Raw genomic sequence first — 27962 nt, 5'->3', positions numbered from 1 at the left:
ATGATGAAGAGCGAGAGCTTCAAATGGGCCCTGCAGACTATGGGAAGCGTTTCAACGATGCCCTTTAAGCCGTGAAGGAAGACTTCAGATAACCTAAAGTGCTGTAAAATGGAACCATTTCTACTTCGTCGATTTTGACTTTTGTTGTAAAGATCAGTTGTATCAGTTGTAAAGATACATTGAGATAGATTTAAGGAAACACTTTAATGAAAGAATGTACCCATGTACATATGTGAACTTTTCATATTGTATTATTAAAGCAGAGACTTCTGGACTTATGTTACAGTTGAGCCAAAAACAAAGTAAGGGAAACTTTAATCTTTGCATTTAAAGCAAACTAATGTATATTTTACATTTGATTGAGCCTAATCTTCCCACAAGTAGACAGACAGGAAAAGCGGTTGTCCCGTTCATATGTTGCGCATAGCAGAGCCACAGTGAGAACAATTATTCAGCTGAGAAACGTTTTATGCACGAACATACTCTTGTTAGCCCAGCGGGTGTTCTGTTCTATCCACTCTCTTCTCATGCTGTTCAAGGAGTTAGACCCAGAATAGTTTCATAAGAGAGAGGGGCACCTGAAGCAAACACTGGGCAGCAACGGGCAGAACTCCCTCCTGTTCCTGTCCCACGTGAGTGCTGGTGTGTTTGGTAGATAAGCTTTCAGCTGAGGCCTGATGTGAGCGGAGAAAACCTGCCAAGATGTAACAGTATTGATGAGTTATACTTACCTTACTTCATGAAATTGTGAAACGCATGATTGAGGATCTATTTTTATTTTTTCACATAATATCAATACTGTTTAACTATAACTGTTACTGGCTAAAATTTTTATATTTTCAGAGTTAAAGTTGGTGAAGATATTAATGATTTATATGCCAGATTCTGAAAGAGGCTAAATCATCCTTGAAATGAATTTTCAGTCGGTATTTCAAAGCTTCTCTGGTAGTTTTAGTGACCTTATTTGACTAGACTTTTTCAGAAGTATTAAATCAGCAGTTTTAACAGGTTTTTATTAATGCACAGACAAACAGAAATACAGTGAGGTCTATAGCCATTTTATTAAAATAGCTTAAAAGTTTGTAATGAAGATGGAGAATCTTTCTATCTACTTAATATGTTAGTTAAGAGCCCATAAACCTCGTATTTGCTAGACTTAAAAATTATTTTAAATGCATTTGTCTTTTTTGACACCCTTCAGTAGAATATGTAAGCTAGCTAATCCTTATTTTCTGATTGAAGGCACTCTTAAATCTTATCCCCCACCCCCTAAATAAAAGGTTTGGATCATGAGAAGTTTAAACTTGTTAACTCTATTTTTTCAGAAGGGCTACTGTTAATTGCACATGAACATGAGATGCTTTTCTTTTACCCCCCTATAACTCAGGTTCTAGTCAAAATTCAAACTTACAGAGGTTTAAAAAAAAGATGGTTCACTTATTGGAGGTGTAAAAATTCTTAGATCTCTGTTTAAAATTACTTAGCAACCAAGAAAAGATGTAGTGATTTACTAAAATTGTTTTTTCTACCCTATCCAAGTAAGTAATTCATGCTTTTGCTGTGAGTAGAGTCAGGCCTATAGTGATAGTTTACAGCATTTTTTAAAATGGAGTTAAAGGGAAGTGATGTCTCCCTTCTGGAAGTTAGGGTGGGAAGATGAACCTAAAACATATCCCCAGTGACACTTTATATTTAAATACTGTGAAATATTTACAAATGAAAACCATGAATTTCCTGCCTTAGTTCCTTTGTCATAAAAACAATCACTTGGTTCTATAGTAGCTATTACTTACACAGCAGAATTTCTTCAATTAGCAGTCTAGACGTTTTATAAACTGAGAAACCTTGGATCAACTGGTAACACTTCTGACTGGAGCAACATTCTAGTGCTATGAAATGCTATGTGAATCTCTTCAAGTCCTCACATTCTACAGTCTGTGTTAGACACCCTGGTTTTATACTGTTTTACTTCTGCCTTACAGTTTATGTTTTTTAAATGTATTTTTGCCCTGAATTCAGTGTTAATTTGATGGAAACTCTGCTTTTAAAATCATCACTTACTGGGTTCTAATAAATTAAAAATTAAACTTGTTTTCCTATTTTTCTGATTCTTATTCATATACAACACATTTATTCCAACATAAAGAAAAAGTTCCAAGGTTCCAAGGTCTATAAAGTTCCAGATAATCAGATTTTCATATAACTGAAACAGTGCAGTTGTGAGGCTAGAGTCTCATGAGCAAGGATAATAGAAACGAGGCTAAAAGCAGGATGGAAGGGGTAAGACAGGGAGAACCGCATAAGTTCAGGTTAGCTGCTGCTGCTGCTGCTGCTGCTGAGTCGCTTCAGTCGTGTCCGACTCTGTGCGACCCCATCGACGGCAGCCCACCAGGCTCCCCCGTCCCTGGGATTCTCCAGGCAAGAACACTGGAGTGGGCTGCCATTTCCTTCTCCAATGCATGAAAGTCAAAAGTGAAAGTGAAGTCGCTCAGTCCATCCATGGGATTTTCCAGGCAAGAGCGCTGGAGTGGGTGCCACTGCCTTCTCCGGGGTTATTTGCTACTGACCCAATAAAGAGAAAATGCAGATATAAAATATACATGAAAAAAAAAGGTTCCAGAGAAAATATGAATATGACTGTAAAGTCACTTCTCAAACATAGCCCTTTATTTAAAAGTCTTAAGATTCCATGCTCTTTTTGACTTCTCATTAGAGAAGGGGACGACGGAGGATGAGAGGGCTGGGTGGCATCACTGACGCAATGGACGTGAGCCTGAGTGAACTCCGGGAGCTGGTGATGGACAGGGAGGCCTGGCGTGCTGCGGTTCACGGGGTCGCAAAGAGTCGGACGCGCCTCAGCGACTGAACTGAACTCATAAAATTTGCGAGAATATGAGGGTAGAGAATTTAAAAAAACAAACATATGTATGAGGCAGACAGTCACTTTCCTTAATGACTGACCTTGGAAACTTCTTTCACATATTTTACCATACGGCTCCAAAAAGGCAATGTGACATGAATTCATTTTCAAAGTTTAGGTTATTGAGTCAACATCACATGTGGGATGTTAACATTCAATTCTAACTGGACTACATCTAATTCCTTTTAAAAGATACCCCTCACTAAGTGTTCTAGGTGAAAATTAAAACCAACTATCCCAGAAAAAATGACGGGGCGGGAAGGGGGAAATCTCGTGGTCCAGGTAAGCAAATGCAGACAGGGTAAGTTCCTCCTGGGCTTGAGGACGCCTGAGCGGGGACTGAACGCTGGCGGCCCTGCTTCCCCGCCCTCGCTGCTCTCCACTTGCTCGTGCTTCTCTCAGGCCAGCTCCCCACCCCAGAGCTCCGACCAAGGCTCCCGGCAGGTCGGCGGCTCTTCGAGACGCTGCTGCTCCTCCTTCCTTAGATCCACATCAGAAACTGAGGGAAGGCCGCGTTCAGCTTCTGGCTGTGATTTAGTAACTTACTAGCCCTCCTGGATTAGTAGCAACTAGAGAATTGGACAAGATGTTGATACATGAAGCAACTGTTTGCAGGTAGCCCAAAACTGAAACTTCTCAGAGGAGAAACTCGAGCAGTTGAGCCCCACAGTCACCCTGCTCCCTGAGGTGTAAAGAGGCTGGAGTGCAAGCCGAGATGGAGATCACGTGGGGAGCAGCTGAGACGCTGGAATCTGTGGGCTGGGGCGTCCGAGAAGGAAGCTATTTAGAGAGGTGGCCTCAGAAATCCATACAGGGGTCCCCAGAAGTCCATGCCTGAGGACGGTATACAACCACTGCAAGACCACCGGACCACTTAACCGAACACAGTTGCGACAGAGATGAGCACGGAACAGAGATACCCAGGCCAAGCAGTGCTGGCAGCAAACAGTGCTGAGGGGCGCTGGGTGTCTGGGCCTCCGAAGGAGGAACTCTCCTTAAGAGCAGTGTATCCAGCTAAAACACCAGAAAGACTGCACTTCAGGAGTGTGAAGACCTGCCCCGGAGTGAGCCCTACTGTAGACGGCCCTAGCGTGCTCTGACACGACTGCAGGGGAGTCACAGTGTGGGGATTTGCGTCCTGCCAAGTTAGAGCTTATGGAACGCCCTGCTTTCCACAGATCTGAGCTAATGAAGCTTAAAGCCAAGCCTACACGAGCTTAAGATGACCATCCAGCAACTGGTGCTGGCTCGAGCAAGAATCACCAAGCTTCAGGAGACCACAGAATTCAGAATCGCTACAAGAGGTACACAGTACTCAGTATTCAATTTAAAAAATTACTGGATATACAAAGACGAAATTGTGATCCATCGTTAGAAAAATTAAGATGGCCTCTTTTACTGTTATTTGATAATGCATGTTCAGAGATTAAATGAAACTATGAGTGAACAGAGAATCTTAGCACAGAAACAAAAGTTACAGAAACCTAATGATGGAGCCTATTAGAGTGAAGCCAGGGAAAAACTACTGTTTATTAACGCCTATCTGTGGAATCTAGAAAGATGGTACTGGTGAGCCCACGTGCAGGGCAGCGTTGGAGACGGCAGACATAGAGACCAGACTGTGGACACGGCAAGAAGGGGACGGTGGGATGAACGCAGTGAATACCATGGAAACATACACATCACCGAAAGTAATATTAGCGAGCCAGTGGGAATCTGCTCTATGACACAGGGCGTTCACTCCGGTACTCCGTGACCAGCTAGAAGGCTGGGATGGGCTGGGAGCTGGGAGGGAGGTCAAGGAGGAGGCAACACGACGCACTGGACCTGCGGCTGATTCACGTGGGTGGAAACCAACACGGTAATGTAAAGTGATTGCCTAATGAGAATCCCAGAACTGCAAAGTGCAGTGACTGAAATGAAAAATCCACTGGACGGGTTAAACAGCAGACTGGAGGAGGCAGCAGAATGAACTTGAAGACACACAAATGTAGTTTTCTGTATTTGGAAAAGGAGGGCTGAAATGCTGGGACCCTGAAATGTGAATTTGGAATTCATTCTTCAAATATTTATTAAGTCCTCAAGGTGCTGTCCACCCCACTCCCTAACACATAAGCCTAAAGAATCCATCATGAAAGAGCACAGATCATTCTTTCAGTTCCTTCCGGAGCAGAGAACTGTTTTGAGTACTAGGGATACAACAGCGGCAGTTGCCGCCTTCATGGGACCTGCATGGCAGAGGGAGCAATAATTATTTTCTATACTCGGGGATAAATGCTATGAGAAAAACTAGATCTGAATAAATAAATGATGATGGAAGAGTGCTATTTCAAATAGGATAACCAGGGAGGGCCTTTCTGAAGATGTGGTGTCAGAACAAGCCATGTGAATATCCTGTGCGGCACTACTTGATAGAAACATAATGCAAGCTCCCTATGTAACTCAAGCATTTCCCAGTAGCCTCCTCGAAAACATAGGTGAGGGAGTTCCCTGGCAGTGGTTAGGACTCCATGCCTTCACTGCGAAAGGCCCGGTTCAATCCCTGGTAAGGAAACTAAGATCCCACAAGCTGCATGGAGCTGTCAAAAAAAAAAAAACAAATGTGAAATTCTGGTATTTAACCAATATGTCAAAAATATTACCATTTCAACATGTAATCAATAGAGAATGTTGAGATGTTTTATATTCTTTTGTACTAAATCTGAAATCTATGTATATTTTATACATACAGTACATCTCAATTTGGACACTAAATTGTCACTGGAAATATTTGATTGGTATTTAGAGTTAATAGAACTTATAGTTGAATGAGTATATCTATGTATTCATGCCCAAGCATACTTACAATAGACTTTACTTTTTAGGGAACTTTCAGGTCGATAGCAAAGTTGAATAGAACATAGCAGAGACCCAATATACCCTATTCCTACACACATACACAGAAACACACACACACAGAGTTTTCCTCACCATCAACATCCTGCACCAGTGTAGAACTGTTTCAATTGATAAACCAACACTGACACATAATTCTTAACTAAAGTCCTTAGTTTATGTTAGGATTCGCACTTTGTGTTGTACATTCTGAGTTTGAACAAACGTATAATGATATGTGGACTTCCCTAGTGGCTCAGAGGGTAAAGCATCTGCCTACAATGTGGGAGATCTGGGGAGATCCGGGTTCGATCCCGGGGTCGGGAAGATCCCCTGGAGAAGGAAATGGCAACCCACTCCAGTACTCTTGCCTGGAAAATCCCATGGACGGAGGAGCCTGGTGGGCTACAGCCCATGGGGTCACAAAGAGTCGGACACGACTGAGCGACTTCACTTTCACATAATGATATGTAATCACAACTGTAGTCTCATATAGAATAAATCCACAGCTCTAAAAATCCCTATGTTGCACTTATTCCTCCTCCCTTACCCCGAAACTCCTGGAAATCACATATCTTTTTTTACTGTCTCCAAAGTTTTGAGTTTTCCATAATGTCATATAATTGGAATCATACAGTATATAGCCTTTTCAGATTGGTTTAACTTAGTAATATGCATTAAGATTCCCCCAAACCTTCTCAGGTACATCCACTGGATCATCAAAAAAGCAAGAAAGTTCCAGAAAAACATCTATTTCTGCTTTATTGACTATGCCAAAGCCTTTGACTGTGTGGATCACAATAAACTGTGGAAAATTCTGAAAGAGATGGGAATACCAGACCACCTGACCTGCCTCTTGAGAAATCTGTATGCAGATCAGGAAGCAACAGTTAGAACTGGACATGGAACAACAGACTGGTTCCAAGTAGGAAAAGGAGTACGTCAAGGCTGTATATTGTCACCCCGCTTATTTAACTTCTATGCAGAATTCATCATGAGAAACGCTGGACTGGAAGAAGCACAAGCTGGAATCAAGATTGCCAGGAGAAATATCAATCACCTCAGATATGCAGATGACACCACCCTTATGGCAGAAAGTGAAGAGGAAGTAAAAAGCCTCTTGATGAAAGTGAAAGAGGAGAGTGAAAAAGTTGGCTTAAAGCTCAACATTCAGAAAACAAAGATCATGGCATCTGGTCCCATCACTTCATGGCAAATAGATGGGGAAACAGTGTCAGACTATTTTTTTGGGCTCCAAAATCACTGCAGATGGTGACTGCAGCCATGAAATTAAAAGATGCTTACTCCTTGGAAGGAAAGTTATGACCAACCTAAACAGCACATTGAAAAGCAGAGACATTACTTTGCCAACAAAGTTCCGTCTAGTCAAGGCTATGGTTTTTCCAGTGGTCATGTATGGATGTGAGAGTTGGACCATAAAGAAAGCTGAGCGCTGAAGGATTGATGCTTCTGAACTGTGGTTTTGGAGAAGACTCTTGAGAGTCCCTTGGACTGCAAGGAGATCCAACCAGTCCATCCTAATGGAGATCAGTCCTGGGTGTTCATTGGAAGGACACATGCTGAAGCTGAAACTCCAATACTTTGGCCACCTGATGTGAAGGGCTGACTCATTTGAAAAGACCGTGATGCTGGGAAAGATTGGGGGCAGGAGGAGAAGGGGACAACAGAGGATGAGATGGTTGGATGGCATCACCGACTCACTGGACATGAGTTTGAGTGAACTGTGGGAGTTGGTGATGGACAGGGGGGCCTGGCGTGCTGCGGTTCATGGGGTCACAGAGAGTCGGACACGACTGAGTGACTGAACTAAACTGATACCTTTTCAGGGATTCCCTGGTGGCTCAGATGGTAAGAATTCACCTACAATGCAGTAGACCTGGGTTTGATCGCTGGGTTGGGAAGATCCCTTGGAGGAGGGCATGGCAAACCACTCCATTATTCCAGCCTGGAGAATCCTCATGGCCAGAGGAGCCTAGTGGGCTACAGCGCATGGTATCACAAAGAGTCAGACAAGACTGAGTGACTAAGCATACATCTTTTCATGGCTTGATTCCATTTTATGAATGTACCACAGTTTTTTTTTAATACATTTACCTATTGAAGGACATCTTGGTTGCCCCAAGTTTGGCAATTATGAATAAAGCTACTATAAACATTTGTGAGCAGGTATTTGTGTGGACGTAAGTTTTTAGCTCCTTGTAGTAGAAATCATAAAATTTACTGTTATACACTCACACTTAAGGGGGCTTAAAATGTATAATTCAAGACTTCCTTGGTGGTCCAAGGAAGTCTTAACCTTGTCTGTTAAGAATCCGCTTACCTATGCAGGGGACATGGGTTCAATTCCTGGTCAAGGAACAAAGATCCTGCACGCACGTCGATCAACTAAGCCCAAGCGCCTCAACTACTGAGCCTGCGTGCCACAACACAGGCTAGAGAGTCTGGCGCAGCAACGAAAGATCCTGCGTGACGCAACAAAGATTCCATGTGCTGCAACTAAGATGCAATCCAACCCAACAAATAAATACATTTTTAAAAGGTAAATATATATTCCATATACTCTGGAATAAGGGATCTACTGGCTCTGAAGATTCAAGATACTTGTATTAGATTACTTAGTGAACATGGCAGTTTATTCATCTTTTCATATAACATAGTTGTGAAGAGTTTAAACAGTATACATGCCACTGGCTTTCTCCATTTTTTCCCCTGTGGCTAAGGCTTTGCATCTAAATATACTTCACATTTTTTAAAAGTGCAAAATTTTAAACTTTTATTCTAAAATCTTCAACAGTATTGGTACTGAAGCTTAATGACATTGACAAATACCACTTAAGAAAGGAAAACACCATAAATCTCATTTGATCTTTAGATATTCCAGAAAAAGGGCTAGTAGAAAGAGAGCACTGTATGTAAATGATGTTGAAATGTTAATGTTAACAAATAAATTATAAAACTTATTGTTGAATAAACTTCAAAAGTATTTAGGTTTACTACCATCCACCTTTCTAACCTTGACATCTAAACAGCAGAAACACTGCCGTAGAACACAGCAGGATGCGGTGTAACGATGAGGAGGACTGGTGTCTGTTTTTCCCTTTCTCTTCCTTGCTTTAAAAAGAATTTCAGTGTTTGCAACTAAAGAGTGGAGGGACTAATATCACCTGCCTATCTCTGTTGGGAGAATCAAAATGCATACACAAGGCTTTGTAAATAGCATATTGTATCAATATTTACGTTTTAAGAGCGAAGATTTGAAATAATTACTCCTTGAAATTGTTTCAGAAATATTTCCAATTTTACCTTGGTGTAATAGATATTTTATTAACCAATTGGGGTAACTGCTTATATTCTATCGCTTTCCATGTACACACTAGATAATCAACAACTATTTGCTGATTTTCAGTTCGTTTCTCAGGACTCTTACATTGTGAAGTATTACCAGTTCTGCACGCTGTATAGCACCGCTCTCAATAAACGTCGCATTCAGGGCATTCTGGTACCGGGAAGAGTTAGGATCCAAATGAACCCTGAGTTCTGACAGACACGATCTATAGAATATAAGGCTTTCAGGAGACAACCCACCTGCTCCACACTTTGAAACAGCACCAACCAGATTCACAAGGTTCTCTGCCTGCCTCTCACCTCACTCTCTTCACCATCTTCCGGCAACTCCCGTATCCCTGTGGCACAGAACCACCTCCCCCAAAGCTCCAGGCGCCCGCCTCTTTGGACTTTCCCATCTCGTTTCCTTTCCTTAGGTATTCTTCCTTCGTCACATCGTCTCTTCACGTGTCACTCAGACGTCGTCTTGAAGCCTTTCCAGACCTCCTGCCCCGTGTCTCCCCGGTGCTCTTAGGACGCCCGTCATTTTTTCACAACGCGTCTCAATTCGGTTTCCTTGGCGGGCTTCTTCAACAGACGGTGAACTCTCGAAGTGCCTGCCTGCTTCGCTGTCGCATGCCTGGCGGCTGGTACGGTCCTAACAAATGAAGCGTTTACGGGACGCTTCTTGACGGAATAACGAGAGCGGCCCGCAGCTTTCCGCGCAGACCACGCTCCTCCCGTCCGCACGCTTGGTGTGCCGCCTCCCCACTGGGACCGGACCCCCGCACGGGTCCGTGCTCAGCCGCGAGTCCGTCGGCGCCCTGACCGGGCCCGCCGTAGCAGGAGCCCTTTCAGCAGGACGGCCCGCCGCGCGAGGCGAGGGCTCACGTGACCGCCGAGCGCCGGCTGCGCCCTCGAGGCGGCGCGCGGGAAAGGAGCACCTTCCGGGAGCGGCCGGACGCGGCGCCGCCGCGGTCCGCGCCCCGCCTCCGCGCGCGCCGGGCGGGGCCTGCGCCTCAGCCGCCAGGGGGCGCCGCGCGAGCCCCGCCCCCGGGCCGAGCGCGCCCCCTCGCCGCGCGGAGGCGGTTCCGTTAGCCGCGGGGGGAAACCGTCCTCGGGTGCCCGCCTCTCCGCTCCCTACTCCCCCTGCGACCGCCGCTACGGAGGCCCCTCACGCTCAAACATCCCGCGCTCCGGCGGGCCCGGCGGATTTCGTCCTTGCGGCTGCACCCGGCCCCGAGGCCCTGCCGCCTGTTTTCGTCAGGAGCTCGGGCTCCCGGGTTTCTTCCGGCCGCAGGAACTCCGGCGCGCTTTACGGAAGGAACGTTGTCTCGCGGCGTGTTTCTTTTCTCCCCCGGCTGCTGCTGTGTCTCTGTGCCGCCGGAGCCGCCCGCCTTCCTTCCCTCCCTCCGCGCGGGGTCGCGGCGGGAGGGGGAGCGGGCGGGCAGGGCGCCTGCGCGGGGCGGCCGCGTTCCATCCGGGTCCCCGTCCGTGCGGTGCCGCAGGTCGGTAGGCGGGAAATGGCGACTGGCTGAAGGAGCTGGTTCTGTTGCTGCTGCGGGCGAAGCGGGAAAGACACCACGCGCTGCGCAGCCGGGGCCGGCGCCGGAGCCCGGGGACACTTCTCTGCCGTCACAGTCAGGTAACCCCCCTCGCCCGGACGCCGCCGCCGCGCCTGCCGCCGCCCGCCGCCTCCTCGCGGCCGTCTGCCCGGCTCTCCTCCCCTTCGCGCCCGGGCTCGCCGGCGGCTCCGGCGCCTGGGGAGGCATGCCCCGTGGGCGCGCGTCCGCCCGCCGTGTGGAGCCGCTCGCCTCTGCGCTCTCCCCCGGGAGCGGAGCGGAGCTCACTTCCCGCCCGCTTCAGCGCTCAGGCTGCGGCCTGTGTTGTGGCTTCTGGGCTTGGGTTTCACTTTGCTCCCCCCGCACACACACCCCGATCTCACGTCTCTGGTCCCCAGACCCGTGGTCCCGCCCGGTATCGGCTTGGATCTGCCTACCGAACCTGGCCCCGTCTGCTGTTCTCGTTGTTTCATTCTTTACGGTAGGGTGCTTTTGGAGGGGGCGTTGCTCTCAGTTTTTAGATTCACCTTGTGAAGACCTGGAAGAAGAGATTTCACGAAGCACTGTTTGTCTGCTGTTAAAATGTGGAGTTGACATTGTTACTTTTTAAAATCAGAGTGAAGGCCTCTGGTTTCTGTAGTGGTCAGTTGAGGGTGAATCTTCCTGTACGTAGCAGAGTTAAGGGTGAACCTTCCTGTACGTAGCTCTCTCCGCTTTCTTTGGGTAGTAAATGCCTGTGTAGATACTTACTTTTGCATTCTTGACTGGAATTCCGTGATGAATAGTTGCATAAGTCAGTCGTGTTTATTTACTTCTCACTCTCGTGGTGGCTGGATGTGTGAAGGATGTTAAGCACTTTAGAGAACCTTAGGGAAACTACCAAGATACTGCTCGTAAACTGCACCAAGATCTTGAGATGTACTTAGTAGCTGTTCCTCCAAGGCAGGGATTTACCTTTCCAGTGCTAATAAGACAATACCAAGATTACTGCCCAACAGATGTATACAATCAGTGACTTCAAAGATAGGTTATCTTCGTAGTTTTCAGGTTGTAGGTTTCCTTATATACCCTCTTCCCGTTCTTTGCCAAGTTTTTGTTTGTTGTCCAGCTGTTATGCTTACAAAGCAAGGAAATGGCTAGTTAAAGCTACTTTTATTCCTTTTTGTTATTTTCCACATTGCAAATCAGTTGTCCATAAAGAGAAATAATAAGAGGCTGTTGGTGTTTCTCAGAATTGTTTTTCAATCTTGTTTAATTTGGGGCCTTTGTAAATTTTTTTAACTAGTCAAATTAAGTTTTAAAAATGTGCTTTACATTACACATCATTTGATATTTGTAACTCAGAGGCTTTCGGCTCTCTAGGTTCAGTTTAAAAGATTTCACTGTTGTTTGCATATTAGAATTTCGTTAATAAGCAGGAACACACAAACAGTGTCATAATTGTCATTTGGTAGGTTTCTCCCCAAGGTCATAAAGAAAGTCAAGGTAAAATGTAGCTCGTAGGTGAAGCAGTCTTTTAGGGTTGAGTTGAACTTCATACTTATCTTCAAAGCAAAAAGAACAGGGGGTGGGAAGTGGAGGTTAGGGCAATTGGATACTTGTTTAGTCGGTTTGTTTAAACAGTCGGGCCAGATACGTGACTTAAAAGGATATAAAATAAAGTATTGGTCTAGTGTAGATTTTATCTGGTCCCTTAAGTGACCTTTTTTGTAGTTTATAAAGCATTAATGTTTTAAATAAAATTCGTTTTACAGATAGGTGAGTGTGCATTGTATGTAGGCTTTGTCTTCAAGAACTCTTCCAAATTGTTCTAGCTCTTCATTCATTCAGTTCTTTTAATAATCTTTTCAGTATAGGTTGAAAGGCTGTGAAAGTTCTTAAGTGGTGTAGTCCTTAACCTTTGTGAACTTGTAACTGTACAGAAATTCTAAATAGGATTGCATAGAAAAAACAAACAGAATCGGTTTATAATATTTGTTTATAATGTAATGTTCATAGCACTCTATATAGTGTCTCTTGGACATTCCATCTGAGCTAGTAATGCTATTCTTTTTTTCGTGGTTAAGAAATTCAGAATTAGGGGTGTTTTATCTTTCCTCAATTCATCTAGCTGATCCCATGTTTGAGATTTTAGGTCAAGAGGATTCTTCATGAGATTATTATACAGCAGAATCCATCCAATGCCGGTTTTTAAAAAAACCTTCGACCTGTTGTTCAGAAAGGATGTTCTAGACTCTAGGCTTGTAACTGTAGGATTAATTGCAGATCGAATGAACTGGTATAAGATTACCTCATTCATAGAGTTTTGGATTAATGTGATAAAGAACAAAGTGGTTTGTCAGAATTGGGAATAAACCGTATCTAACTAAACTTGTGATTTACCAAATTGTTGCGAATGCATAAACTAGAAAAGACACTTTAGTCATAAATACCAGGTGTGCTGAGAAGACCTCGTATGTGATATGCTCTAAGTAATTCTTTTGGGTGCTTACCTGACCGTTTTAGCTGGATTGACTACAGGGGTCGTTTGCTCTTCTTTGAAGATGAGAAGATTTAACAGAGGTGGGACTTAAGATGAATCCATACAACTTTTAGTCTCCAGTTTACGTTTGCTATGACACGTATATCCATGCCAGACATACATTCACTACTGAGTTATGCCCACGTTAATTTTTACTTGCAAAGCTAGACTCCGTGGGTGACTGCGTGCTTTAACTTGAGAATAGCCAATGCCAAACTCTGTGTCTCTCCTTTGTGTTACGGAATTCTTTCTACAGTGTTTTGTTTAAAATTACAAATTCTCTGGAAGAGATGCTTTATAAACTATTGCCTTTTATTGACAGTATTAGCGCAGATTAGTTTATCAAAGAAATTTGCTGATAGCACCAACAGTCGAGGATTCAGAGGCAATGGAACATAGAAGTGAGCTGTGGTCAGGAAAGGTGTGGTGTGTCAGAACACTAAGGAAGAAGGGCGTGGTGGGAGTACGGTTATAGTGAGGAACACGGGCTTCTTGGGGTCTTTTGAAAATCTTATGAATCTGACAGTAATGAGTGAGACTAAGAGTGGTCCCAGGAAGAACTGTGAGACCTTGAGGACAAGCATGGATCATAGATTCGGCTGGCCCTTCTATTTACCTCATCTGCAGGTCCCCCGTTTATTACGGTATTTTTAGAAAAGAATGGAGGGGAACACTAAAATACTATTGGAAAAAAATCAGTGTTGTGAAATATTTACATTAAGAAGTCTTTAATATAGCTGTAAAATAAGGTCACAGTAGGCCATTTAACTCTATTAGTGACCCCATGGTTTATGGTAATTGTAGGCTCTCCTGTATTCATTTCGAGAAGTTATAGAAAAGGAAGTTTATCTAGATAAAACGTGAATCATCAGCTGTGCTTTGACTTGAGGTTCTAGCAGTCAGGTTTTCAGAATAGCATAATAACTGCAGAACAAGGAAGTGTGTTTATTACTTTGAGTGAAGCAACAGAAAAGTGTGCTAGTAGAAGGCGTTTGAATAGTTCAGAAATAATCGGGATTATATTTAGTAATAGTGGCTTATATATAGCTTAGGAAGAAGATTTTCTTGGACTAAATACTTCTATATGGAGGAATTGAAAACTAAAAAAGCAGAGCCATTGCTAAAAATAAATAAGAAAGGGAGATTAAGAATCTGTTAGTATCATAACATGATATTTTAAGTTTCTCCTGTTGACCAGTTACTGTATTTTGTTAAAAGAGTGTAATATTTGTTAAAAATACACAGGACCAGTAAGTATCTTTTCAGTTGAGGAAAACTATGATTATGTGTTTCAGTAATAATTGCTTTCTTCCTGATGTTCCCCAAATATGTATGATTATCCTGTTGAATTGAAAATGATTAACTTCTTACTGACCTTACAAGCACCTGCTTTAGTGTATTTTGTTAAGTAAGGTGATTATAAAATACAATCCTTTAGTTTTCTGATGTACTGATAAAATTGTTTGAAAACTATAATCACACTGCAAACTGTCATGCTTCTCCCCCTCATTTGTGATATTTGTTGTTGTTGTTCAGTTGCCAAGCCGAGTCCCGCTCTGGCGACCCCGTCCGTGGATTACAGCGCGGCGTGTTCACTCGTCCTTTACTATCTCCTGGAGTTTGCTCAAGTTCACGTTCATTGAGTCAGTGATGCTATCTAACCATCTCATCCTCTGCCACCCTCTTCTCCTTCTGCCTTCAGTCTTTCTCGTTTTGTTTTATCCTGCTTTTTAGTAGTAGCAAACGAGGATATTTCTCTTAGAGAATTATGATCATACCTCATCTTTGGTAATTTTGATAAAAATTCACTCTTGTTCAAACTTTAAAATTATGTATATTATCTGTGACTGTGCTGCCCTTGTTGCAAGATGCAGGCTTTTTCTAGCTGGGGTGAGCGGGCGCTCCTCTCCAGCTGTGGTCCATGGGCTTCTCATCGTGGGGGCTTCTCTCGTCTGGAGCCTGGGCCCTTGGGTGACGGGCTCAGTAGTTGGGGCCCATGGGCTTAGCTGTCCCACAGCATGTAGGGTCTTCCCAGACCAGGAATTGAACCTAGGTCTCCTGCATTGGCAGGTGGATTCCTTACTGAGCCACCAGGGAAGTTTTAACTTTGTCTTCAGTTTATCTCAATCATGAGGATTAGTTTTTCTTTGGTAGGTAGTAATATGAGTAGTAGGAAATTATTTCAGGTACTCAAAGATTTTTAGTTAAAAACTAATCTTCATTTTTGCTAACATCTCATTGATTCTTTTTTTACTATCAAATTAATGTGGTCTGAGAGTTTCATATTTCTACTGACCTGAGAGTAAGTTGAATATAAATTTAACTTTCTTTAAATAGAAGTTTTTATTTAAAAAGTATAAATAGTTGTATCCCTCCCCTTGCACAATTTTGGTGAGAACTACCTAAAGAGTACTTTTAGGAAAATTTTGCCACAATTGTCTTTGCTTTTTTATTCTTCAAAATTTTCTTTGTTAATGTATCCAGTAAGTGCATTGTAACTTGCATGTATACAGGTAACTCTAGTAAATTTAAAACATTATATATGTTGGAATATATGTATATTCTATAGAAAGGATAGAAATATGATGAAAAATAATAGACTGGAGTGACAGATTTCCCATGTGCTTTTCTCATGAGTATTGTAGTACTCAGTTCTTAGGAATTCATAATTTTACATTTCTTCTAGAATAGCACATCTTGTTGCAAAGTTTTATTAGTATGGATTCTTTTCATGCTGTGTAATAGAATGCTCTTTTTACAACATGTGTAAGTTATGTTGCAGGTAGTTAAAATTACAACAGTCTTCAAATTGCTGTTCCTTTAAAGCTTAGGTGAAAGAAATACAAGTCTGTCCTCAGCAGAAGTACATGCTATCTCATTCTGTACATAACAAATACTGATTTTTGCCCTAATGGTATTTCTGCGGAGTCTATACGAAGTTTTAAGTTGGGGTCCTGAGATAGTGTTTTTTAAAAACTCATTTTCCCTTTTCATCGCCGGTCCTCTTTCCCCAGGTTTGTAAAAAGGCACTTATTTCAGTTACGCTGGGCCTTCTTGGCTGTGCTGGGTCTTGGTGGTTGTGCTGCGGCCCCTGCAGTTGCTGCTGAGGTGCCTGGGCTTCTCACTGTGACGGCGTCTCTAGCTGCAGAGCACGGCTCTGGACACCCGGGGTTTAGTGGCTGCGACACATGGGTCCCCTAGTTGTGGCCCGTGGGCTTAGTTGGTCTGTGGCATGTCAAACCTTCCCGGACCAGGGACCGAACCTGTGTCCCCTGCATTGGCAGGCAACTTCTTATCCACTGTACCACCAGGGAAGCCCCAGTCGTATTTTAAAACACATATGTTAGTGGCTGTGCCTTAGTGATCAACAAACTGAATAATGCCATCTTTAAAAAATCAGGGCGGGAACTTCCCTGGTGTCCAGTGGTTAAGCATCTGCCTTCCAGTGCGGAGGGGCTCGGGCTCCATCCCTGGTCGGGCAACTGAGACCCCACTCGCCGCCAGTAACGAAGCCTGCATCCAGCGGCAGAACATCCCGTGTGCCACGGTGAGCACCCGACACCGCCCCAAATAGATAAATGTTAAAAAAATCAGCTTACATTTTCATGGAGCATTTACTCACCAATAATCTGACAACCCATATGTTTTGTTTCTGTAGAAAAATTGATCATGGTTTTAGAGAAAGCATTTTTTAAAAATTTTGGTTGTTCATTGAGAACTTAAAAGAGTCTTAATTTCATCAACCTGACTCAGCAGCTCCTTTATGTTTTGTACATTTCCCCATGTTTTTCTGCTTTTTATTATGTTTATATTTAGTAGTTTTTGAAGAAATCTATAATGTTTTAAAACAGAGAAAATTACATATCGAGTAATAATAACCTAAAAAGACTACTTCATCACACACTTTGTTGGGAATGGCTCAGTGAAAAGAGTCTCCCTGTCCTGAAGTTGATGACTCATAGAATACTCCTCTGCTTAATCTTCCTGGTCTGGTTAACTTTTGACTTTTGTTGGATGATAAGTGGGAGAGACCAAGAAATCTCTTCCTTCTGTAAAATCTTTTAATGAAGGGCTTGGGAAGGTAGTGGAGAGTAAAAGTGGACAGTCGTAGTATCTGAACCTGTTAATTTCAGATGATACAACTGGAAGAGACAGTGAAAACGGACACTGATATTTTTGTCATGGGGTGTAACTAAGGCAGTGATTTTTTTTTTTTTTTTTTAGCATTTTCTTTCTCAGGTGTAAGCTGAGTAGTGCTGCTGTGTGTAATAGAGCGTAAATTAACAAACTTACAGAAATTTAGAACTAGAGGGTACCAAAGGGGTCATCTAGTCTTTGCTTCCCTATGGTGAACCATCTGAAGACTTCTAACATGTAGTAAATGTTTGTCTTAATTAGGGTGCTTCTAGATGAGTTGTATGTGATAGTAGAATAAAAACAGTTCAGATTAATTAATGACTCATCTCCTGTTTTGACAGATCTTTTTTAAGGTAAAATTTACATGTAGTAAAATGCATAGCTATGATGTCCAATAACCTCTTTTGCTGTTGAGGAAATGAAATGATTGCTAGAATGCAGGTCTTAATCAGTGTCTAATCGGTGTTACAGCTAACGTGGTAGATTCAGGACTGATGCCTCCCAGTCCAGGGGCTATTCCTCTAGTGACTCACTCAGGAGCCTACTCCAGAACTTTGCAATTATAGTTTCTTTATATAGCCAGTTTATAGCTTACATATACGTATATTTTATGGGGAAACCCACACTGTTGCCTTTAAGATTTGATTTGTGGTCACTGAAATAGTTTTCTTTTTATATCTTTTGGCCCACTTTTGTTTCCCTTTTCTTTTATTCAGCAAAAATTTGTTTGAAAGAATGCACATTAGGTTAGCATTAGATAATTTGTTAAGAATCCTTCGACTACAATATACTATTTTGTTGTTGATAGAAATTTGTGTAGTTAAGACCTCTGTAGCAAATTATCAACTGAGATTATGTTCATATCATTATTGTAATCTTGTTCACACAAGACTAATTGCAACCATAATTGTTGGCATCCAGTATTGCTTGGGGTCAGGGATTTTGTGAAGAGGAAGGAAATCTTATGAGGAAGGAATATTTTTAGTTTTATTTGTAGACCTCTTTTTGTGAGCAAGAATTGATTAGTGCAGTGAGGATTTTGTGTTTTGGTGATACAGTTTTTTCTCCATTCTGTAGCCTCTTTGAGGGAAATGAAAAAAAATGACGATTCAGTTCAGCAAAGATTGCGCTATTACGTTTGCCAGCTTGTTGGAGTTATAAGATCTCTGCCTTCAGCACTCTTACAATCTAGTGCAGTTAAAGATGTATAAACAGATTATTTTAATACGATTTTTTAAGAGCTGTGGAGAGAGAGTCGCAGGTTTATCCAGGCATGGGCCTGTGGGGGTGGTTACTTGCTGGGTGTGTGATCCTTGGGCTGAGCTGTAAGTGACGAGGATAAGAATCAGTGGAAAGGAAGGAAGGTGAAGCAAGGAGAGAAGGAGAAGCGGGGCGTCGCAGCGTGGGCAGGAAGCTGCTCTTGCTGGACTGGAAAGGGGGAGGCAGCGGGCAGCGGCGGAGAGGCTCGGAGAGGCCCATCTCGGAGGGCTCTGCATGTTTTGCTAGGGTTCCGTTTCTGTTTGGAAGGGAGGTGGTGGCAGGAACAGGCAGGTTTGTGGAGTGCAGAAGATGGATTTACAGCGGACAGACAGAACCGTTTTAGAGGTAGAATCGTCAGGATTTGGTGACTGACTGTAGGGAACAAGGGAGGGATGAATGATGAGGCGTTAGGGTGACTTCTGGCTTGATGGTCAGGCCGGTGACTTGTAATCAAGAACAGAGTAGGGGGCCTTCCCTGGCGGTCCAGTGGTAAAGACCGTGTTCCCAATGCAGGGGGTGTGGGTTTGATCCCACATGTCACACAGTGCGGCAGAAAAAAGCAGAAAGAAGAGAGTAGCAAAAATACAGAAGGAATAGGGGTGAGATGGGAAAGGTGAGTTCAGCTTTGGGTAAGTTGAATTGGAGGTACAGAGTGGAAGTTTTGCGAAAGCTCTTAGATGAGAGTCTGAAATTTTAAAGATGATAGAGAAGCTAGAAGACAAAGAATTAATGATGCAATTTGGAAGCGCCCCCACCCCCACCCCCAAAGACTGCAGAGACTTGGAAAGCAGACTTAATTGCCTCGGTTGATTGTTGAACAATCAGCTTTTTTATTCCTGAAATGAGATCTGGTTCAAATGTTGAAAAAGTGGAAATGTTTTCTACTCTATACTTTTCCTTCTAGTGCCATGAATTCTTAAGCTTGGAATGCTGCTCCACCCCTTGCTGTGCTTGTTCTGTGACAGAATCTGCTTAGATTGTGTCTGTTCCAGTGGCGGTGTATTTCCCTGACCTGCTCGTCTAAAAACCCTACGAGATAACGCTGTTAAAGTGCTTCATTCAGCATGCAAGCAGATTTGGGAAACTCAGCAGTGGCCACGGGATTGGAAAAGGTCAAGTTTTCGTTTCAATCCCAAAGAAAGGCAGTGCTAAAGAATGTTCAAATTATTGTAGAATTGCATTCATTTCACATACTAGCGAGGTAGTGCTCAAAATCCTTCAAGCTAGGCTTCAGCACTATGTGAACCAAGAACTTCCAGATGTACAAGCTGGATTTAGAAAAGGCAGAGGAACCAGAAATCAAATTGCCAACATTTGTTGGGTCATAGAGAAAGCAAGAGAATTCTAGAAAAACATCTACTTCTGCTTCATTGACTATGCTAAAACTTTTGACTGCGTGGATCACAACAGACTGTGAAATATTCTTAAAAGAGATGGGAATACCAGACCACCTTGTCTGTCTTCTGAGAAACCTATATGCAGGTCAAGAAGTAACACCTAGAATCAGACATAGAACAACAGACAAGTTCAAAGTTGGGAAAGGAGTATGACAAGACTGTATATTGTCACCCTGTTTATTTAACTTATATACAGAGTACATCATACAAAATTCCGGGCTGGATGAAACACAAGCTGGAATCAAGATTACTGGGAGAAATATCTTAAACCTCACATATGCAGATGATACCACTCTAATGGCAGAAAGTGAAATAGAACTAAAGAGCCTCTTGATGAGGCTGAAAGAGGAGAGTGAAAAAGCTGGCTTGAAACTCAGCATACAAAAAAATAAGATCATGGTATCTAGTCCCATCACTTCATGGCAAATAGATGGAGAAAAAATGGAAGCAGTGACAGACTTTATTTTCTTGGGCTCCGGAATCACTGTGGATGGTGACTGCAGCCATGAAATTAAAAGACACGTGCTCTTTGGAAGGAAAGCTATGACAAACCTAGACAGCATATCACTTTGCCAAAAAAGGTCCGTATAGTCAAAGCTATGGTTTTCCCAGTAGTCATATACAGATTTGAGAGTTGGACCATAAAGAAAGCTGAGCGCCGAAGAATTGTTGCTTTCGAATTGTGATGCTGGAGAAGACTTTTGAGAGTCCCCTGGACAGCAAGGAGATCAACCAGTCAATCCTAAAGGAACTCAACCTGGAATATTCGTTGAAAGTACTGATGCTGAAACTGCAATACTTTGGCCAGCTGATGCTAAGAGCTGGCTCGTTAGAAAAGACCCTGATGCTGAGAAAGGCCGAGGGCAGGAGGAGAAGGGGACGACAGAGGATGAGATGGTTGCGTGGCATCGTCGACACAGCGGACACGAGTTTGAGCAAGCTCCGGGATGTGATGAAGGACAGGGAAGCCTGGTGTGCTGCAGTCCATGCAGAGCTGGGCACGGCTTACCCCAAACAGCAGCTTATCTTCCAGTCTTTACTTGTATTATTTCATTATTGCTTATAATAGAGAGCTTACCTAGTAACGGAACTCTAAAGAGCTTAAGAGGATGGTTAATTTGTAATGTAAATGGTAGAATTACCAAAATCAGGCTATATATGTATGTGTAAACTTTTTTAAGTGTAGGTAATGAAGTTAGATTATTGCAGATACTATGTAGGTAATTTCTGGCAGTACTTGGCCCAATTAATATGTATGGTCTTTGGTTTTGATGAGGAAATGTTGGCCTCTTAAAATAAGTTGGAAAGTGTTCCCTTCTCTTCTCTGGACCAGTTTTGTTTAGATTTGGGTTTTGCCGGGGTTAGTGTGGGGGAATTGGTTTGTTTGGGTTTTTGTTTGTTTGTTTTTAATTTTTTGGTAAAATTCTTGAGTGAACTTGAAGTCAACCAGAATTCTTAACCTTCCCCAACTGATAGAAATTGGCCAGAGGCCAAATAAGAAACTCAGACAAGGCTTTACTGGGGCCCTGCTGCAAGGGATGAGGGTGAGACCAAGAAACAGGTTCCCCTGTCCGCTTGCGCGCTGTGGGGAAGCGGACTTGTTCCTTGTATGGGGTGAGTGCAGGGGTGTGTCCAGGGCCAGAGAGGTGGCTAGGCGGTCTGCCCACCCCTTCGTCAGGTGGTGTTCGGCGCAGAGGGCATGTTTAGTGCCTTGCCTTTGCCCAACTCCCTGCTCTTGTTCCAGGCTCTTCAAAAGTGGCTGTTGGGGGTTTTTTGGTCTCTTTGTATCTTTTGTCCAGAATTTGCCCCAACTGCTCATGCAGACAGTTATTTTTAGTCCCATACAGTTTCTTTGTAATTTTGTTGCTGGAAGAGAGGTTTGTCCAGATGCAAGCTTTGGAGTGCTACAGCGAAAGGGTCCTGGGTCCCAGCCTGTCAGAGCCGTCGGGGTCTGGAATTTTTTAGGTTTGAGACTTTCTCTGCAATTTCAGTTTTTTAAAATATGGGCTGATCAGGTTACCTGTGAGCTTTGGTGGTACTTTTTCTTTTTTTTTTTTTTTAAGAGGTTTGAGCGTTTCGTCTAAATTGTTCAATGTGTGGGCATAAGGTTGTAGTATATTATTTTTCTGTTAACAGCTGCAAGATGAATACTAGTGTTCACTAAACTATTCTCAGTATTGATAATTTATGTGTTCTCTCTTTTTTCCCCCATTCTTGCTATAGGTTTATCAATTGATTTTTAAAAAAACAAACCAACTTTTGGTTTTACTGAGTTTTCTGTTTTTAACTTCATTGATTTTCTGTTGCTTTTTGACAGTGGGTGGTATTTTCTTTTTTTTGAGTGTGTGTTTTACAGTATTTTAATGAATTCTGAATATTATAAATAGGACAGTAAAGACTGACTAGTGTTTATACCTGACAAATGGCGTATCCTGTGGCATCGTCTAGGGGGTCTCATTAGGCTCAGTTTTGGCTTTGTTGTTTCATAGGATGCCTCAAGTGCACGGTGGGCTTCAGAGTGCTCTAGTGTTACTTTGTGCTTAGGCTGGAAGTGGAGGTATGAGAAAGTGCTCCTCAGCTTTCCCGGTTGACTCCCAGAGTCCGGCTTTCCCTGCGTGCCTGTGGCTGTCTGGAATCGAGGTGGCCCTGCCCTTCCCCAGAGGTCAGTGCAGTCGGCGCCTCCCATGTGCTGGGGTCCGGGAGTCCGTTGTCCTCGTCCAGTCTCAGTCCTGGATAAGCTCTGCACGTCCGGCGTCAGAGCCGGGGGCGTTCAGCGCTGTTGCCGCGGGGTGCCAGTCTAGGCCTTGCATCTTCACACATCTTGTGTGGAAGAACCTGCCTTAGGGGGTCTGAGATCCGGGCCCCAGGGCCTGGCCCCGCAGTCGGGCAGAGGCGTCAGTAGAGGGCTTTGCTTGCGCTCTGCCCCATCCTGGGGATGGCTGGACTGGCGCTCCGGGGCACTGCCCCTGCCCTCCAGTGTTTGTTCTTAGAGAAGGAGGGCCCGGTGGGGCGCCCCGGCCGCTCCGGGCCTCCGCTCTCTCCAGCCTCGCGTGCCCACGCGGTGAGCGCCGGCGGTGGTCTGTGGCGGAGGGCCTGTCGGCAGGTGTGGGCTCCCGTGTGCCTGCTGCTCCCGGGAGTGCTAGCCTACACTTCGCGTTCAGTAGTCTGTGTTACCAGTCGAGATGAATTCTGTTTACCTGCGTTCATGGCACCACTGTCTCTCTGCTTGCTCTGCCACAGGTAAGCCAGTGCTTACCTCCCGTCTCCTAGAAAGGGCCTGTCTCGTCTTGTATCTTTGTTTCGTTGGCCTGCGTCCTCAGCTCTCTCTGTCTTCAAGAAAAGTTTAATTCTGTAGTTTTTGTCTTACTGGTAGTGGCATTTCCCCCAGCTTTTTCCTTTCCGTAGGCAGAACCCTATTAATGCATAAAAATGAATCTTTAGGTGAAACTCCAGTTACTAGTCAGAGGAGCTCTCTTTGTTGGAAGCTGTGGTTCGTTAACTGCACGACTTCTTTGCCCTCGAGATGCTCGGGATAACTCCCTTGCCTTCTCTTTGGTTTGAACCAAAGGAAAGGGTTCCAACTGGCTAAACTGGCACAAAAGAAAGGGACTAACTTCTTAACTGGCCCTAGTTTACTTTTTTTTTAACCTAAACGCTGATTCCCCCAAAACTATCTTGTGGTCAGCACCCCGTCTGTAGTTTCCCTTGGCTTTGCCCAGAACCCCTCTTTCTCTTCACCTGCTTAACCCTTTGTTTGCAGTAAAATCACCCATTGTGAGTAGCTATGAGAAAAAGAGCAGAAGTAAAAAACAAAACAGGATATAGAAAATTGAAAAATCTGATAATTTTTTAATTAATTAAAATTTTTGTTAATGGTAGACTATTTTTACATTGCTGGTTATTTTTATTGAAATTATCTGGAGAGTAACACACTTTTGCCATTGTCTCCATCTTATTTTCTTTCTGTCATAAAATGGAAATAATGAAAAAAGTGAAATGGAAATAATGAGTACTACTTTTTAAAGGACAGCTATTCATTATATATCACCTTAACCTTTTCTGTAGCTGAAGCAGTTACTTTATGTTTGGAAAGTTGACGGTTGGGTCTTCCGAAGTCAACCTACCAGAAAACCAACACAGAAGTTTTTACATAGTGCTTTGGTTGTGTGTAATATTTGGTTGGATTATGTTTCTGTGTTCAGATAAGCATTGACATTTAAACCTTTATTTTAAAGTATTAAATACAGTTCTGTTATTTTGGGGAGTTGGGGGAAAATATTGCAAATATCTAAACTCCTCAAAATTAGGCCTTAATTGGCAAACTAAAAAAGATTATATAATTTTTAAACTTTGCGTTTAAAACAGGGAAAATTATGGCTAACCAAGTTGCTAGAGTCAAATTCTTAGACATTTATTAAATGAGGGGAGTGACAGTACATATTTGCAGGATTTGCTCAGTTTAAAAACGATTTTTTGTTTAGAGTTCATTTAATATTTCTTAATATTTGCATTATTATGCAGTAAACTCTGTCTCTCTCAGCATTCTAGCAGATTCTAGATCACCTTTAGACAGGAGTGCGACCTTAGAGGTTTCTGCTCTGGTTGGGACAGTTGAACCAAAGTTCTTTTCAACCCTAGTATTTCAGATTCTCAAGGAAAAAAAGAGAAAAGGGCCTCCATAGGCATTTTAAAAAATGTGAACTGTTAGTAACCTATGAACAGAATTAAAATGTTTAGTTTTGTTAGTTATGATTATAATTTAAAATAATTTTTACTTTGAATTAGCCAAAATTTTGAAAATTAAAAATAAATTCTGATGTTTATTTAATCAGATTATTTGTATCCTGCTGGTTGAAACCATCTTTCCAAAAAATACTTTGTTATATTTTCCAGGCAAGAGTAGTGGAGTGGGTTGCCATTCCCTTCTCCAGGGCATCTTCCCGACCCAGGGATCAAACCCGGGTCTCCCGAATTGTAGGCAGATGCTTCACCATCTGCGCCACCAGGGAAGTCTAGCATTTCTAGAGGCACTGCCAAATGTTAGCAATTTTTGACCTAGTGAATTCCCTTCTAAGAAATTAAGAATCAGATATTTGGACTGAAATTTGTATATAAGGTTATTACATTCGAAGTGATATTAGTGCATAATTATGAACAGTTTAATTTTCTGACAGGTCGGTGGCCATATAAATTGTAGAACATTTATCTGAATGTTGGAATATTATGTGGCCATTAAAAATTATGTTTTCAGATTTTTCAGAGAATATTAATAGGGAGTTAACAGAATAAAATGGAGGAGGAAATGGCAACCCACTCCAGTATTCTTGTCTGGAAAATTCCATGGACAGAGGAGCCTGGTGGGCTGCAATCCATGGGGTTGCAAAGAGTTGTACACTGCTGAGCTACTGAGCAAGAGTATAAAAGGGGAAGAAACAGGTCAGGTCATAACTGTAGTATAACTCTTAACTATCGATTAAAGTATTTATATGCTTTAAACAACCAGTAATGCATAGCCAGATCTCAGTCATCTCTGGACTGAGGAATTAGGTGAGTTCTTTTCGTGTTCTTGTGCTTTTAAAGACTTCTAACAACGTATGTTTTAGATAAAAAATATGTCCAGTTGAAATGGAGGCTATTTTGAACTAGTAAGGGACCAAGGGTGAATTTTGTCTTTCATACACTAAAGAGCAATCCATTCGTCTCCTTGGATTGTTGTGAGCCTGGCGTATGATACATACTCACAGCTTCCCCCTCCCCTCCCCCCCAAGTTTGGGCCATATTTTTCCTGTTTCGTTGCATGTCTCATAATTTTTTGTTGAAAACCAGTCCCTTAGATAACATGTAGCCACTCTGGATTCAGAATTTTTTCCCTGAGGGTTGGTTGTTTTGGAACTCGCATAGGCGAAATCTGCGGACGGTGCCTTCCTTCAGGATACAGCTGCCGACGACTTGCTTAGTTTGTTGTTGTGTTATTTGTTGCGTTTTCTTTCTTTAATTTTGTTTTAATTTTGGCGCTTTTGGGGCACACCCTGGTGTCTGCATGGCCTTGTGGTCGGCTAATGACTGAACGAGCGCCACGCCTAGACATCTTGCGCAGCAGCGCTGCTGTTTCTTACCTGTGGATTCGTGTGGGGCGCACATTCAAAGTGCAGGCCTTTTGCAGGTCTTTCCCAGCTCCTATTTCCCACTGGTTCACTTTGAGTCTCCTGTGTTCTTAGATACCGCTGCAGAGTCGGCCAGGAGAGTGTGGGAGCTTGTGCCTCTGTAGTTGCTGCTGTGCGTGTGTGCTGCCTCCGCCAGGAATGTTGTCCCAACAGCCCCAGAGCTCAAGGATGGGGAAGTCTCGGCCCTCCTAGTTCTGCCACAGAAATGGTCACGTAGACCAGGATTGTCACTTACACTGGCGATGCCCCAGAATGTGGTCATTGTCCAGCTGCTCTCGGTCGTGTGAGCCTGTTTTTATGGTAGCCTCAGAGCTGCCAGCCATCTCAGCCTGCCAGACCTGGGTGCTTGCAGATGGGTGTACAACGGAGCAGCCCCAAACAAGAATGACACAGGCTCTCAATGTTTTGTTTGTTTGCAGATGCTTCAGTGTTTTTGCTAACAGCTGAACGTTTTTTTAAGCGTGCTCAGATTGTTGTTTGCCTTTGGTTGATTTCCGTAGTGCTGATACGATATGAACAGTGTGATATGATATGAACAGTGTGAAAAGGCGAAAAGAAAGCACAGTGAAAGATGAACTCCCCAGGTCTACTACTGTATGAAAGAATCCCTTAGAAGACATGGAGTAGCCATCATAATCGACAGAAGAGTCCGAAATACAGTACTTGGATACAATCTCAAAAACGACAGAATGATCTCTGTTCGTTACCAAGGCAAACCATTCAATATCACGATAATCCAAGTCTATGCCCTGACAGTAATGATGAAGAAGCTGAAGTTGAACGGTTTTATGAAGACCTACAAGACCTTCTAGAACTAACACCCAAAAAAAGATGTCTGTTTCATTATAGGGGACTGGAATGCAAAGGTAGGAAATCAAGAAACACCTGGAGTAACAGGCAAATTTGGCCTTGGAATGCGGAATGAAGCAGGGCAGAGGCTAATAGAGTTTTGCCAAGAAAATGCATTTCTCATAGCAAACACCCTCTTCCAACAACACAAGAGAAGACTCTACACGTGGACATCACCAGATGGTCAACACCGAAATCAGACTGATTATATTCTTTGAAGCCAAAGATGGAGAAGCTCTATACAGTCAGCAAAAACAAGACCGGGAGCTGACTGTGGCTCAGATCATGAACTCCCTATTGCCAAATTCAGACTTTAATTGAAGAAAAGTAGGGAAAACCACTAGACCATTCAGGTATGACCTGGATCAGATCCTTTATGATTATACAGTGGAAGTGAGAAATGGATTTAAGGGACTAGATCTGATAGAGTGTCTGATGAACTATGGACGGAGGTTTGTGACATTGTACAGGAGACAGGGATCAAGGGCAAAGAAATGCAAAACCCAAATGGCTCTCTGAGGAGGCCTTACAAATAGCTGTGAAAAGAAGAGAAGCGAAAAGCAAAAGAGAAAAGGAAGGATGTGCTCATTTGAATGCAGAGTTCTAAAGAATAGCAAGGAGAGATAAGAAAGCCTTCCTCAGCGATCAATGCAAAGAAATAGAGGAAAACAACAGAATGGGAAAGACTAGAGATCTCCTCAAGCAAGTTAGAGATACCAAGGGAACATTTCATGCAAAAATGGGCTCGATAAAGGACAGAAATGGTATGGACCTAACGGAGGCAGAAGATATTAAGAAGAGGTGGCAAGAATACACAGAAGAACTGTACAAAAAAGATGTTCACGACCAAGATAATCACAATGGTGTGATCACTCACCTAGAGCCAGACATCCTGGAATGTGAAGTCAAATGAGCCTTAGGAAGCATCACTAC

General features: G+C 43.1%; 2 protein-coding genes across 4 annotated transcripts in view; both read left to right on the top strand.

Moving 5' to 3' along the window:
• GOLM2 (golgi membrane protein 2) overlaps nucleotides 1-2049 on the top strand; it is an 87590-nt gene extending 85541 nt beyond the window's left edge. For both annotated transcript variants that reach the window (XM_068963986.1, XM_068963985.1), the window contains one exon: nucleotides 1-2049. In XM_068963986.1, coding sequence (XP_068820087.1) covers nucleotides 1-68 — 68 coding nt within the window. In that variant the 3' untranslated portion in view covers nucleotides 69-2049.
• An 8662-nt stretch (nucleotides 2050-10711) lies between these two features.
• CTDSPL2 (CTD small phosphatase like 2) overlaps nucleotides 10712-27962 on the top strand; it is a 78209-nt gene continuing 60958 nt past the window's right edge. For both annotated transcript variants that reach the window (XR_011144406.1, XM_068963797.1), the window contains exon 1: nucleotides 10712-10784. The gene's annotated coding sequence lies outside the window, so the exon portion shown is untranslated. The remainder of the gene's footprint in view (nucleotides 10785-27962) is intronic.

The sequence above is a fragment of the Capricornis sumatraensis genome, chromosome 2, assembly GCF_032405125.1.
Source record: "Capricornis sumatraensis isolate serow.1 chromosome 2, serow.2, whole genome shotgun sequence".
Taxonomy (NCBI): Eukaryota; Metazoa; Chordata; class Mammalia; order Artiodactyla; family Bovidae; genus Capricornis; species Capricornis sumatraensis.
Note: the sequence above shows the minus strand (reverse complement) of the source record. Positions and strands in the feature narration are given on the sequence as shown.